This window comes from Mus pahari, chromosome 14, assembly GCF_900095145.1.
Source record: "Mus pahari chromosome 14, PAHARI_EIJ_v1.1, whole genome shotgun sequence".
Taxonomy (NCBI): domain Eukaryota; kingdom Metazoa; phylum Chordata; class Mammalia; order Rodentia; family Muridae; genus Mus; species Mus pahari.
Window position 1 is genome coordinate 34,904,843 of NC_034603.1, and position 15,311 is coordinate 34,920,153.

General features: G+C 43.6%; 1 protein-coding gene across 3 annotated transcripts; it reads right to left on the bottom strand.

Annotated features, from left to right (window-relative positions):
* Positions 1-2,049: 2,049 nt before the first annotated feature.
* Adprm (ADP-ribose/CDP-alcohol diphosphatase, manganese dependent) lies at positions 2,050-15,297 on the bottom strand. 3 transcript variants are annotated; one of them, XM_029546496.1, is made up of 5 exons: positions 15,210-15,270; positions 14,395-14,492; positions 5,690-6,316; positions 4,422-4,538; positions 2,050-2,704 (listed from the first exon to the last, which is right to left on the bottom strand). In XM_029546496.1, exons 3-5 carry the CDS (start codon positions 6,288-6,290, stop codon positions 2,400-2,402), a joined length of 1,023 nt encoding a protein of 340 aa, XP_029402356.1. In that variant the 5' UTR covers positions 6,291-6,316; positions 14,395-14,492; positions 15,210-15,270; the 3' UTR covers positions 2,050-2,399. The 3 variants fall into 3 exon arrangements, with proteins under 3 accessions (XP_029402356.1, XP_029402357.1, XP_021068908.1); XM_021213249.1 differs by having other exon boundaries at positions 2,300-2,704; positions 15,214-15,297; XM_029546497.1 differs by lacking the exon at positions 14,395-14,492 and having other exon boundaries at positions 15,214-15,257.
* Between the last annotated feature and the right edge of the window lie 14 nt (positions 15,298-15,311).

Below are 15,311 nucleotides of genomic sequence, written 5' to 3' on the forward strand. Positions count from 1 at the left end.
GAGGAGGAGGAGGAGGAGGAGGAGGAGGAGGAGGAGGAGGAGGAGAGAGCAGTTCACTTTGATGGGATGGACCAGGAGCATAGGCAGATGATAGGGAAGCACAGCTGGAAAATAACCAGTCTAGCATTGAAAAAAATAGTTTAGGGGTAATAAGTCCAGTCATTGTGCTGGAAGCTGATTAAATAAATAGTTTGGACTCTGTCTCAATTATTAGGGGACTGACAGGGTCACAGTAATTAATAGTTATTAAATACCTTACAGCAACAATCAACAGGTGAAGTATTTGCAAGAGTTTAGCGTTCAGGTGGATGTGCCCCAGTGCACAAACACAGAACAATGTATTTTATACTAAGTGTATGCTGAAAAAATATTTTGAGATAAGTCGGGCTAGATAAAATATATTGAATTTATCTCTGAAGGTGTGATTGCTTGAGTATTATTTAAGTAGCTCACACTATGTGTCAGATATCTGCATGGGGAGCTTATCTAGGCTGGAATCAAACTCTGTAACCAGATGAGTGGTGGTTTGCATAGGAATGTCCCCACAGGCCCATGTTTGAATATGTGGTCCCGCTTGGCAGTGATGCTTGGGTAGGTTAGAATGTGTGGCTTTGCTGGAAGTAGTCGTCGCTGGGGATGAGATTTGCGGTCTCAAAACATTCAGGCCATTCCCAGTGTCTCTCACTCTCTGCCTCAAACTTTGGATCACAGTGCACATGCTCAGCTGTTCCTGCCACTGTGGACTCTAACCCTCTGGAACAGCAGGTTCTGCCCCTGTGGGTCACAACTCTTTGGGGGGGGTGTCAAACAACCCTTTCACAGGGGCCACCTAGGGCCATTTGCATATCAGACACTTACATTAAGATTTATAACTAGCAAAATTACAGTTATGAAGTAGCAACAGAAATAATTTTATAGTTAAGTGTCGCTACAACATGAGGAGTTCTATTAAAAGGGCAGAGGCATTAGGAAAGTTGAGAACCACTGCTCCGGAACCATATATCCCGAATGAAATACTTTCTTTTCTAAGTTGCCTTGCCATGATGTTTTGTTGCAGCAATAGAAAAGTAACTAAGGCAAGATTCATTTCAGATTTAAGAAATGCTTCTTTAGAATTCATGCTCACCACACCAAGAGTTAAAATGAGTCAGATACTGTTTTATATCATGGAAGACAACAGTATTCTGTAAATACTAAAGGGATACTTAAGTCAGATTATCAAGGACAAGATGAAATTAATATTAAAACAATTACAGTGCAGTTTGAGTCAATAAAATATACGCCAAAGCTCTGAGTTTTCCAGTGTTCCTTTAGCCTCCATGGTCTTTACAGCTTTTGTATTGTCTTTAGAACTAAGTCATAATGAATCCAATCCATTTGCAAATTCGACATGGGACCTACTGATCCTCTGAATTGTGCTTGATTTCTGTGTGTAAAAGAGTCATGTTCAGAACATAGATCCGGCATTTTAATTCCCTCTATCAAGACTAGTATGGCTGTAAATATTCATAGTACCCTTTGCACCCTCACAGACACATGGAAGACACTTTCAGTGTGCGCTTGCCTTGGATCTTACCAATGGAATAAAATAATTTTTATCTTTTGAAGGTAGGGTCTACATAGTTCAAGCTAGCCAACATGCCAGGCTAAACTTTCTTCTCCTTCAGTGTTTCTGGTTTTATTCCAGTACAGATGGGATGTGCACGCATACTGTCAGTTCACTTTCTTTGCTGGCAGCCTGGGGTTGGGCTTACTGGCCAGCTATGCTGCTCTTTCCATGAGGGTCTCGAGGGTCTTGGAGGCATGACTGAATGATCTCAGTATCCATTAGGACTTCTCAGTTGTTTTCACAGAATGGGAATGTCACCTATATCTAAGTATAGGTGTACTGAAACAAACGACCAACGTCCACTCATACAGCAGGGTGAGCAGGTCAGACCTGCCTTAGCTTTTGGCTTTCATGTGCTAAGCTGTAGAGTTAACACAAGAATAATTCTCCTTGTACAAAAAGAGGAGGAGGAAGGAAGGAAGGAAGGAAGGAAGAAAGAGGAAAGAAGGAAGGAAGAAAAGGAAGGAAGGAAGAAAAGGAAGGAAGGAAAATTAAAGAAATTCAAATTAGGCCAAATACAGTCCCTTCTCAGGAGTATATGCCCACATGAGTCTCCTTCCTGGTTTATTTTAATATTTTCAGTACTAGCTTTCAGTACCTGGATATATTATCCAAAAATAACACTTCTGAGTTTTATTTTCACTCACACATACTCAAGGTGCAAATACATTTTGTACACAAACAGAATACTTAAGAGTGCAACTGAAAATTTAACTTTTTATGGAATGTAATAAAACATAAAACAATATCATTCACTTCCTACAAAGCAGACAAGATAACGAGGCTAAAATCACAAAGCTTGTTCCCTTTTGTAATTCATAATTCTGTCTGGAACTCTGCCTCTCCCTTTTAGCAGCATTTTGTCAGGATAGACATGAACTGTGCCAAAGGCCTGGCTGTCCGGAGCTGTTTCAATAACTCCTTCGAGGTTGACGTGGTGCACGCCGAAAGGGTCTTCAGAGTAGCCACCGTCATGTGTGTGGCCGGCAAGGAAACACACCACGCACGTGTGAGACCATATGATTGACAGAGCATCTATGTAGTTCCAAGCCAGGCACACGCTGTCAGAGGCCTCTGGGTAAATAGGAAGGTGGCCTGTTAAGGAAAAATTAGGAGCCAATTAAATCTTTTTCCATCAAGAAAAAAGTTGAAAAGCTAGAATTCAGGAAACCAAACCTAAGCACATGAAGACGGAGGTGACAATGTGCTTTGTAATCTCAGCGCTTGGGAAGTGGCAGGAGGAGGGTCATGAGTTCAAGGCCACCCTGAGCAATCTATAGCCACATCTTTGATACACAGAACAGACAGATGGGTAGATGGTTCAAGTATAAGGTGAAAGATATATTTGTATAGGAAAATGATCTCGGGCCTACACAATCCCAACGACGTCCTGTGCAGGGAATCTGTAAAGGCCCAGGATTCTACAGCAGGATCCAATCTCATTGGCTTCCATATACAGCAATGTTACACATAAAGACAGATGTAGCTGAAGAACAGCATAGGAGCTGCCCAGGGGTTGTGTTATATAAAAATGTCACTGAACAAACACAGTTCAGGAGACGTTAAAGAACCTCTGGAGATCAAAGCTGCCAGATCCAGCTTGCAGCTGAGAAAACTGATTAAAGCGGGGAAGGTGGACCTTGGGCCCTAGGAGCTACGTGGACCCAGAAGCAGGACTCTGAACTGCAGTGCCAACACATCTGTCAGCCTAAGACTGCGCACTGGGCCAGAGCTCGCCTGTCTTGCTCCTTCCCAGTCACTTAGCTCTGCCCTGCTACTGTTTGTTTACATCCTTTAACAAGTTTAAAGTTCCACTTAATGCCTACTTGTTTATAAGCAAGTAAGAAAGGGGCTGGGTAACAGGCCCCTAGCAGGGCATGTGCCCAAGCACTTGTGCACACTCTTCCCCCCTTCCCCTTCTCTGACACCAGTGTTACAAGGCTAAGAGAAGCTACACAGTCAAATGGCAGCAGACACACCTCTGTCCAATCAAGGATTTTCATTCATGATTTCATGCGTGTGAGAAAAGTGCAGTTCACAGGCTTTGTTTATCAACGTTCCCAGGGTTCCTAAAACCAAGAGGCAGATGGCATCCCAGCATCACATGGGAGCAGGCACACCTTCGAAACTACCCGTTATCTCTAATGGCAGTGTGTCCCAAAACTGATTCCTAAATGAAAACTAGTTCCTGTGGAACTGTGGGACTGGCAGAGAACTGCAAGTGTGACTGCCACATCTCATACCAGCTCTGCCTCAGCTGGGCAGCAGTGATCCAACTGTGGTCATTTCACTGCCAGCCAGGGCTGCTAAGGCTAAGCCTCAGTGAGCCATAATTTGATTCTAGTTGGGAAAAGTCCACTTTGAACCCTACAAGGGAAACTCAGAGACACTAACAGATGGCAAGATGTTTTATTTGTTATTTTACAATTTTTTCCTGACTCATTTTTAAATGTTAAAATTTAGGTTTCAAAGAAAACTAGTAAGTGGAGCTGGAGAGATGGCTCAGCAATTAAGAGCACTGGATCCAATTCCCAGCACCTACACGTTAGCTCACAATTGTCAGTAATTACAGACGAGACCTGACACCCTCTTCTGGCCTCCTCGGGGTACTGCAAGCACACAGTATACAAAGATGTATTCAGGCAAACATTCATACACCAATACAGTTAGTTATTTTATAATCTCAAAAAAAGTGTAAGTATCTGTTTTACAGAAAGAAGGCATCAAAACACAAGTGCCACTGTTCTTTCACGGATTTACTTCATAGCTTCTAAAATGCCCGCGTAACCAAAGGAGCAGTTTACATACTTACTCACAATCACCACCTTTTCCTGGTTCTCGTCAGAGAATGTGAGGACTGCGTTCAACCAGTTCAGCTGTTCTTGGCTGAATCCTCCATTAAACTGGACATACTGGGGCTCAGAAAGTCCTGAATGAATTCAGCAAGTTAGACCTGTTGCATGTCATTCTCTCCCTCATTTGGCCACTCAAGTTTAGCTAATGCAAGGATACTTTCTTTGGGGATCAGCATCTTAAGAATGTAGAGCAATATACAAACACAGCCATGTAAATCCTAGTCTCGGTCCTGTGTCTTCACTCGCTTTCCACCATGCTCCAAGCCCAACCTCCTTTCTGTCCTCCGAGCCCTATTCCATATCCTTGTCCCTGTTACCTTCACCCAAGTCAGGCCTGTGCTGTGACACTTGGAGCATTTGCATCTGTTTCCTGTGCCTGCCAGCTCCCTACCCAACCCTTCCTAAGTGTAGCTCCTATCATCTGGGCAATGGCTTGGATTCTTGTGTCCTTGGAGCGCTTTCGTCTGCTCACCTCATCTAAAACAGCACTGCTAGCCCTTTGCTGTAACACCACACTCCGTTTTCTCAGTGCAGCTACCACTGAGGGGAGAATCTGGGTTTTGTTTCATTTACTGCTATGGTATGGATATGAAATGTCCCTAAGGCTCATGTGTTGAAGACCTGGTCACCAACTATGGAATTCCTGGGAGGCGAGAGCATCTTTTAGAGGTGAGAACTAGTGAGGGGAGTCAAGTCACGGAAGGATGCCCTCGATGGGGGGACCACCAGCTCACCCCCTTCTCCCGCTTTGCTTGCAGGCTCTAATGTGTGGGCAGCTTGCTCTAGTGTGTATTCCCTGTCACCACATGCTCCTTTACCACAGGCCCCAGTGTAACCAGGCCATGGGACTATGAACTGAACGCCTCTGAACCATAAGCCGAGACAGACCTTTCCCCCATATAAGTTGATTATTTTAGGTAGTGACCAGTGATGGAAAGCTAACAAATATATTTATTCTTATCTGCCCTACCCACCTACTACTATGGTTCTCTCTATTAAAGAAAAAATTACTAAGTGCTCATTCCAGAATGGACACTCAATATCTGCTAAATGTCTGAAGTTTGAATTACTTGTAACAAGTTTATGTGACTTCAAGGTGTAAGAATCCTGACCCTGAACAATGACAATAAACTTTTACCTTAATCATCCATCTTCCTCCTGAATAAAGGTAGCTGAAGAATTTAAAGACAAAGTATTAGATTCTCAGCTCAAAGCAATAATTCACCTTGGGGACTATTCAACTCCACATTTGGGTTGTGCTCCCTCAGCATCTTCATGCACTGCTCATATTTTGGAGAAGATGGGTCTATGCCCAAGACACTCAGGTCATAAGAATCGAGTAAAATGAACCGGAATTTAGGGAATGGTACAAAGTGATAAGCGTAATAGTTCTCAGATGGCGTGGTCTCAGGATGCTGTCCAATCTGGTCTTCTAGAAACCTGCTGTTAAGTTTAGAGCTTGCTAAGTAGTCTCTGCTGAAGTTATAGAACTCATGGTTCCCCCAGGCGTGGTGAACTGGAACTTTAAGCATCTGAAATGTGTTCATGACAAGGTCTAGAGATTTTTCTGATACTTTATACTGTGCATTGTAGCCATCAATGATGTCTCCAAGCTGCAGGACACAACAGGGCACGCTGCTTTCTTTATTCCAGTCTTCAATGGCACCCTGTAAGTGAATAAGACTGTGTCGGTAGTACCTCCGCCTGCTTCTTTGATAATTGTACCCATCTTCTAAATCAGCATACTGAATATCTGCTATAACTCCGAAGGAAAACAGTGGCTCTGAAGCGTCAGCCGGGGAACTGGGGACCAGCTTATCAGCCATAACCTCCAAGCAGGCTTCTAAATAAGCTAAGGAGAGGGAAAAGAGACCCACATGAAAATACTGCAGCCTTCCAGTGAACAGAAGGAAATGACAAAAAGGTTAATCCACTAGACATCAAGACATACAGACAAGTGTGAAGGCTCTAGAGGTTAATGTCTTAGCTCTGAAACGTTTCAGTTCTCATCCGTAAAGATGATAACCTCCCTCACTCAGAAGACTAACCATTTACAAGAGGGCACTACCATACTGAACATCAGGAATTCCACCACAATGGCCAGATTCAAATCTGGAAACATTTTTTACTTTCCAGACATTTTAAACATGAGTGATATAAATCCTCTCCCAAGTCAAAGCTGTGGGGAATTCGTCTGTTGCTATGTATACAACTGCTAAATTCTGAACCCTAAGAGCGGGCGCCGTCCAGACAAGTATATCCTCACATCCTCATATATCCTCACAGCCTTTGCTGTGTAAACCTTGCTCCCCACTTTAAAGCTATTGGTTTAGGCTTGAGCCTGTGACTGGGCAGTAGAGAGAGAAATGTGGGACCTGAGAATTGAGTGACGGGGTCTCAGGAGAGACCATGGGGAGGTGGGGAGGAAGGAGAGAAATGATGGAGGAAGAAAGTCACCATGAGGCCAAAAGCAGCTCGTCCTGAGGACACACATGGGACAGAGCCAGCCCAGTGAGACTGGACTGTAAGTAACACGGGGCCTATGGTTTGGATACAGGTTACAATACTCAGAGCCTGCCCAGTCTAGGCTTACTGCTGGGAAATAAAATAACAGGTTTTTATGTCTTCTATATGGGCTAGCTTGAAACAAGTATTTCGTTTACATAAAACCGCACCCATCCCACAGCACCGGCACACTCACTCGGCCACCTACTTCCCACAGCAGAGCCCACTCTGGGATGCTCAGGCAGGCCAAGGCTTTTCTCTTTGCTGATGAGCAGCCTGCAGAAAGAAGTCTTTCCCTTTAGTATCTGAGGGAAGACAGTAATGATATGAAAAGAAGGTAGTTTAGTGACGATCGTCCCTGTCCCCAGAGGTTTGGGAGTTTGGTGTCCCGCCCCCAGGCGGTGGCATTTATGGGTAGGTGCAGCCTTGTTGACTTAAGTAGGCCACTGGGGGCGGGCTTTCATTGTTCAAAGCCCTGAGCTACTTCTGGTCCACTCTCTGCTTCATACTGCTGTTGACCATGTTCTCCCTCGGCTTCCTGTGGTGCCATCATGCCTGCCTGATACAGCAGACTCACAGAGGGGGGGGGGGGGCTACTGTTGGAGACTGGGTCTCTCTATGTAGACCTGGCTATCCTAGTACTCCCTGTGTAGATCAGGTTGGCCTAGAACTCACCACCTGCCTCCTCTGCTTCCCAAAGGTATGTGTTACCTCACCTGGATATAAAAGATTCTTATCACTCTGAACTGTATGGCAAAATAAACTCTACCTTAAGTTACTTTTGGTCATTTCTTTTTTGAAAAAAAAAATCACAATAGAAAAGTAACTAATATAAAGAAAAATAATTTTAAATTCAAAAAAGCCCAGTGTAGGGGCTGGAGAGATATCCAGCGGTTGAAAGAGCTTCCTCCAGGGTGCCTGAATTCCCAGCACCCAGGTCAGAAAGCTCACAACCACCTGTAATTCCATTTACAAACACAGGGACCTGATATCCTCTTTGGGCTTCCTAGGGCTCTCAAACAGATGAGTGTGTACTCACACAGAAATATATAAATGAAACAAATGCTATGACATCACTGTACCCACTGTCCTTTCTATGAGCAGCTGGATTCTAATTTGAACTGGTTCTCCTAATCTTAGAACCAGTCCCCAGATTCTGAGCCAGAACAGAAAACACAATCTTTTCATCCCACATAAATCTCCACTTAAACTCTAGAAAGTATCTCATTAGGTTATTTATAAACAGAATTTGTAATGTTAAAAGAACCAAGAATACTAAGGATTATGACAAACATAAAAAGGCCAAGGTGCTAAATTACAAACTATTCTTATTAAGAAAAAAAATAATAAACCTCTGTAGTTGTATCTGAACTGATCAAAACCTAGCTGTTGCTAAAAATTCCTGACTTTCTAAAATCGTTCCGACTCCTGGTCACCAACCTCTGCTCTGCCTAGCCAAGTCCCTATTTAAATCTCCAAAGAAACATGAAATCGCAGCCTAAGCTTCTAAGCTATGCCTAACAGAAAGGCTCCAACTCCATATTCAGCACAAGGGCCAGGCTCCAGCTAGACATGAGAATGGGGGCTCTCCTCACTCTAACACTGTTGTCACTCGATGGGTCAGTGGGTAAAGGTTGCTGCCTGCCAAACCTGATGACCCGAGTTCAATTTCTAAAACCCATGTGGTGGAAACAGTAAACTCCAGCCCTCATCGGCCCTCTGATTTCCACATATGCACTGTGCCACACATGTATCTGGTACACAATTATTTTCCTTAATGTTTTAAAGAGTGTTTAAGTTTGTTCTCTTCTTCCACAGTCTCCACTTGAAAACCCTACCAGACATCGTGTCTAAATATTTGTGATGGGACAGTGTTTTCCTAACCTTCCTGTGAGCAAAAGGCACTCTTACTGCTAAGGTGGAAAACTCAAGATAAAATTACAAGAAAAACAAAGTTCATCAAAGTCAGCTGAAAATACTTGATCTAATTAGTTTCCGATATCTGAGATTTCAAGTGCAGCTGAATGGGATTAAAGCGAAGGCCAGACAGCAAGGTCTCCAGTGAGCCTCCTCCCAAAGCTCAAAACTGTCCCGAGAATGCCCTCCGGGCTGTGACACATGAGCCTGCTTAGACATTAAACTCAGAACCATTAGGTGATCTCTTAAAGAAGGTTCAGACCCAGTGACGACCTCTTCTCTTCAGAAAGCAGTTGTTATTTCTGCTGTCATTTCCCGTTGATTGTGTAACCACACCCCACTTTCTTTCAGGCCAATTTCCCTTCTGAATTCCTGGTTTGTGACTTCCCTTTGCTGGCTGATCACCTAGGGGTAGGTACACAGCCCAAACTAGATCAACAAACTTCAGCTTAGCAACATCTGCCAGGAGCCTGCGCACAGCTGTGGAAGCTAGTCCTGAAAGCTACAAGGGAAGTGACTACAGCAACACAATCTTGTCCCGACTCCATTTTCTCTGCTTAGGCATTCCTCAGCCCAGTCCCCCTCAACAGGCACAGCTAGCTATCTTGGCAACAGACTTTCCATGACCCTGACCATGATCCAAATGTATTAACCAAAATTATTAATGTTTGTACAAACTAAAGATAAACTTAAATAACCAATAAAGTTATAAATCAAAATAAGCTGTTATGCTATGATGTGACTGGAACAACTATGTTTTGCTAAAACAGATGTTGCCTGGTTACCCTGATCCTCATCCAAGATTGATATAACTGTAGTTCGTGTGGTCTTTTACCTTTAAAAATGTTGTACTCCGGAGCTTTTGTTTAAGAGTTTTCCTGAGGCGCTAACCCACTCTTGGTCACAGACAAAAGTTAAAGACTCTAATTTGGCCTAATATGCATGATGGGCTATAACTTTTTCATCAATCCTATAACACAACCTGAGTTTCTAGGGGGAAATTAGCAGAGATGAATCTAACACAGAAGGAAGGAAATGTGAATGATGCAAGAGTTCTGGAAACTCCCGAATGCCTGGTCCCACTGGTCCCTGCTACAGCTACCTTAGTCATTCACTGCACCCCTGCTCTCTGAGTCTGCTCTATCAGGCAGGCATGGTGGCACCACAGGAAGCAGAGGGAGAACATGGTCAACATGTTCTGGGCTGGAAGTAGCGTGGGGCTTTAAACAATGAAAGCCTTAACGTGTAACGTAGGCAGAGGGGATCGTACTTCCTGAATCCCTCGGCTATCTTCTACAGACCTGCCTCTTCTCACCAGCTACTCGGAGTTCTACATCCATTGCTAAGAGCAGCCTCTCTCCTCAGCTAACATGAGCTGACTGGCAGAACAGCAGAGCATGGGGGAATTATACATTCTTTCAGTGTAATTCCTTGCATCCATGCTACCTTCTCAAGGGCTTATAGAATCAGGCTTAAAGCCCCAGCATCTGTCTGACAAGACCGTCACCCCTCATACAGATCCATTTCCTTCTACCAACTTCTGCCTCCTGGTTTTACCAGTAGATCTGACGCCAATAGAAAGCTCAGACTTCCGTGACAATGATGATGGCATTTGCAAAAACCCTCTTATGTCTTCAGATACTTCTCCTTGTATAAGACACAGATCAAACTGGGCTGTGATGGCACACGCCTTTAATCCCAGCACTTGGGAGACAGATTTCTGAGTTCAAGCCACCCTGGTCTACAAAGTGAGTTCTAGGAAGCCAGGGCTATACAGAGCAACCCTGTCTCAAAAAACAAAACAAAAACAACAACAACAAAAAACACAAAACCAACCAACCAAGCAAACAAAAAAACAAACAAACAAACAAACAACAACAAAAAAGACACAGATCAATGCCCAGTTCATCTCTAGAGACATCACAGTATCTGGTGTGACAGAACAAGAAGATGGGGATGGGGATAAAGTACAGGTATAGTCCACACACCACTAACGAGATCAAGAACACTTTTACTAGGTAACAAGGAATGTGTGACGGCCTGAGAATCTCTCTCTTACCCTTCGGAGGGTCTCTGCTCCATCTTACTCTGGTCTGTTATGGGAAAGTTAAGAGTCCAGAAGGATGGACCAGGGTATATTTAGGGACAGATAGTTAGGATCACAATGGGTAAGACTGGGCAAAGAGAACTACATTTACAGAGAAATTACTCAGGCTAGTTCCAGGCTGAACTTTACAGTTCAGGAAAATAGACACAAAGGAACTTGGAGAAGCCAGCCCTAGAGGAGAGAGGTCAGGAACTTATTAATCTCCAGCGGGGAAATGAAGAATAAGCAACCAACTGACAGGGACTTTCCCAAAATACCCATCTCCATAAAATAACACACACACAGAGAGAAAAGTATTTCACAATGTTAGTGTTAGTAAGAGGAAGTGTGAGGCATGCTTAAGCCATCCTACACTCACAACCAGCACAGCACTTAGCGAGCCTCATCAATTAATGATAGAATACGCATCAAAAGGTACTATGTGTGCCCTATCACTCTCAAGAGAAGTACCTGAAGGAAACCCATCTGATACCTTGGTGGCTTCTGTTAATAATAGAAGTTCTAGACTTACACTATACAACATGCTACCTTTGCAAGGGCGCTATAAAATCAGGATTAAAGGTATTACTAGCGATTCACTCATTATTAAAATTAAAATTTAGTATTTTATCCAATAGGTAAACTGTTACAGGATATCTGATCACACTATGAACCCCAAGATTATGTTATTTACTGGAAAAACGTGTTTTTAGTTGTGGTTTGGCTCACCCTTAGCACACACCTTTAATTCAACAGCTTACTACGTGAATACCATAAACAGGATTAAATAAAGTCAACCATAGGTCAAGAGCCAGATCAAGCACCAGTTGACAGAAGTGAATATAGGATTATTAAGGAAAAAAAAAAAAAAAAACCAGAGAGTAAGGGGACGTCAGGAGGACGGATACAGAGATACACAGGAAGTAGAAGGGAAGGGACATTCAGTTTCAAGGAGGCTGGGGAGTGGGGCATTCCTGATGGGACAACTGGCTGAGGAGGAAGGTCAGCTGGAAGGTCAACACACACAAATGCACACGCGTGCACACAAAATAAATCTTTCTCTGCCTCTCTGAGCTAGCAGGCTTTCACCCCAGCATCTGACTCAAGTCTTCATTGGTAAAAATCCAATGATTAAGATTTTGTTAAAAACAAACAAACAAAAAAACAATAAACAATACAAAAAAGTTGTAAGACACTTTACTAGACAAAGAAAATGAGAATAGTAGTAAAATCTTAGGCTAATAGAATCTAATAGATGGGTTGAATACAATGCCAAACCCAACTTTAATCTGCCGTGACTTTGATCATGTACCCTACAGTTGAGTACAGAACAGAGATTTTTGCCCTAGCCAGAGATTTGTGGAGATAGAAGGGGAACAAAACTCTTGCTGAGTCTTCTTCAGGAAGGAAACCGAGTGCTGACAGACGTCGGTTTGAGAGGCAGGATAGAAATCTTAGACCTCTTGTAGCTACTTTCTCGAGAAGCCACCCACGCCCTTGTTGCTCTCCTTCCCTAAGTAGCTCTTTCTGATGAACTCTCACTCTCGCATCTGTAAAGTCTCATCAGAAACTCCAAATGTGTCATACTGATTCATCCCGAAACTCCTTCCAGCACCCGAGAATCCTAGCCTGACCAAAGCAGAGGACTCTGCAATGAGTGCCTGAGGCTGCATGAAGCCGTGCTCCTGCTCCTGCCCCACTCGGGCTGCCATCTTACTGGGGCTGCCATCTTACCTGGCAGCTACGAGAGGACAGTCCCTGACATAGCACTGTTTCAAGAGCACCCCATGATAAGATCTCTTGTACCTGCAAAGCATGAGAAGAGCTGAAAGCTCTAAGCTCTTTGCAGACAACAGAGAAAAAGCCTTACCTTCCTAAAAGCCAAAGCTAAGCCTCACTTAGAGACCTCGCGCTTCTGTAAAAGTAACTTTTATTCTCCTGTAGTAATTATTGTCTTGGAGGCCTAGTCCTGGTAGCTTCCAGCCTCCATATAATCTAATCTAGGCCCAGAATGCTTTCAGCCTGAGACTTGCTCCTAAATAAGTTCACCCCTTCCTAGTTCTTTCTGTTCTCTGGCTGGCTGGTTCTGGCTCAAACTCCTCTCTGAGCTAACTGAATCAGCCCGGCTTCTCTCTCTCAGACTCTCCCCAGTTGTTCTGCTGGGCCTCAAACCAAGTCCAATAATTTATTCTATCTTCTGGCTCCTTCTCATTCTCTGGCTGGTTCTGTCTTCACCTATGTCTATCTTGTTCTCTCTCTCTGCAACCTGTACCTGCACAACTGTCCTAGTAAAACTACCTTCTCCCTTTCATTCTCTGTGCTGCTCCCTTAAGTAGCTTCCTCTTCCTTTCCTCTCTCTTGAGAGTTGGGCGTAAAAATCTTTCTCTGATTCGTCACTTTGCCACTCAATTAGACATCACTTTCAAACATGGGTGCTTTCTTCTACAAGCTAACTTTATCTTCATAGTTTGGGATTAGAGGTATGTAATAAGGTCCAAGTCACACAACTAGAAACAGCATTTTTCAGTAAATAACACAATCTTGAGGCTCATGATATGATCAAATAGTCTGCAACACTTCCTACTTAGATGAGAAAGCTTGAGACAGTTGATGGCTGGATAGGCAGGGAATGCATCCTTGTTCAGCAAACAGTTAAAGGAAACAGATCTTCCACAACCATCAACTCTTAAGATAGCGGAAGGAATCGGTCTCAATGAGGTAGGAGACATGGGAAGGAAAAGGAATTCCCAGAGTCTGGTTGGAGTCTCTTGCCACCTGAGAACCAAAAATTTCCCTGATATTAATAATGTCTGCTGTAAAGGTTGCCTACAAAGAAAGGGCATTCCCTTTATGTAGATTTCAAATAAGAATGTTAAAACAGCAATAAACTATACTTAACACCTAAGCACACATCACCTTGGAGTATGGTCCTATTCCTTTCCTAGACATAAAGCTACAGTTTGCTGGAAATTTTACAAACCAGACTATAAACTTATTTGCACTAAACATGTCCCAAGGCCCTTATGTAATCCCTGGAGCCAGCCTATAATCTATTACCCAGAAAAATGAGATTAAAAGAAAAAGTTGTTTGGCAATCTTTTGAGACATAACTTCAGAAGCTACCCAAATTTTACACACACACGCACGCACACACACACACACACACACACACATACATGTAAATATATATATAAAAACATTAACGTGTGACTCCTGAAAAGCCCATGCTTTTGGGTGTGTATTCTCCTCCTAAGCATCTCTCTATTCATCTATGTTCTTCACTTTGTGTTAAAATTTTTTCATAAACTTTAACAATGCTTTGTTTTAAAAAACAAAAAACTTCTACTAACTTTTGAGTATAAATTCCCTAAGATTGCAGATCAACCGAGAAGAAACAAGTACCACCAAACTACATTACTTACAGTGTTAGAGAGCAGCACAATAGGTCAAAAAAGCCAAGCACGGAGAAGAACAGTATCATACTCCAATGCAACAGTTACTGAAGCAATGCTGGAATCCCCTTGGAGTTTAAAAAAAAAAAAAAAAAAAAAAAGTGCTTTAATTAAAGGGCGGAAGTTGCTTTACACACCACCACAGGGAGGGGGGCAGAGGGGCAAAGGTGAGAAAACAACAAGGTGAGGATCATTTGCCCAGCGCGTGCACAGAACATAATAAACAAACAAACGAATACGAGTTAAAATTTCTCAAGGAACAAACAAAGACGTGTGTGCCTGTGGCCAACGAAGCAGTCCCAAATGAGGAAACCTTCAACAGACTTTACAATCTGAGACCGGTGGATAGGTGGAAGACCTTATAAAGAAATATGCCACGGAGACTAAATGAAGGATGGGTACGACGCAGCACACACCTTTGCAGTGCCTCCTCGTTAGCAGGCGGCTTGTACCTCAGTTAGAAGCGCTGGCACTTTGGTCTTAAGTCATCTTACTACCCTAGACACTCAAAGACTTATTTATTATTTTTCCAAGTCATGATTATGATTATTTCAAAAGTTATGGGATGGCTTCTAATTTGGGGTCTGAGACCTCACAGCTCCCCCCGGCCGGTTTTTAGACGGGGCAGTAGGAGGGGACCCAGGGCCACCTCGTCCCACCGTTCTGGTCCTGTGATGTCTGTGTTCTCCAGCCACCGTCAGGCCCCAGCCCAGGATCCCAAGGAACCGTCTCCCAAAGCTCGCCGCCCACAAGCCGCCCCACCCTGCTCCAATCCTGAGACCCACCTACCGCTCTCAACCGCCCGACCTGGGACTCCTCCACGACCGGAGGGCAAACAGCGTCACCACCGAGCCAAGAGGAAAGAGCGGCCTCCCTCGGCTTCCGGC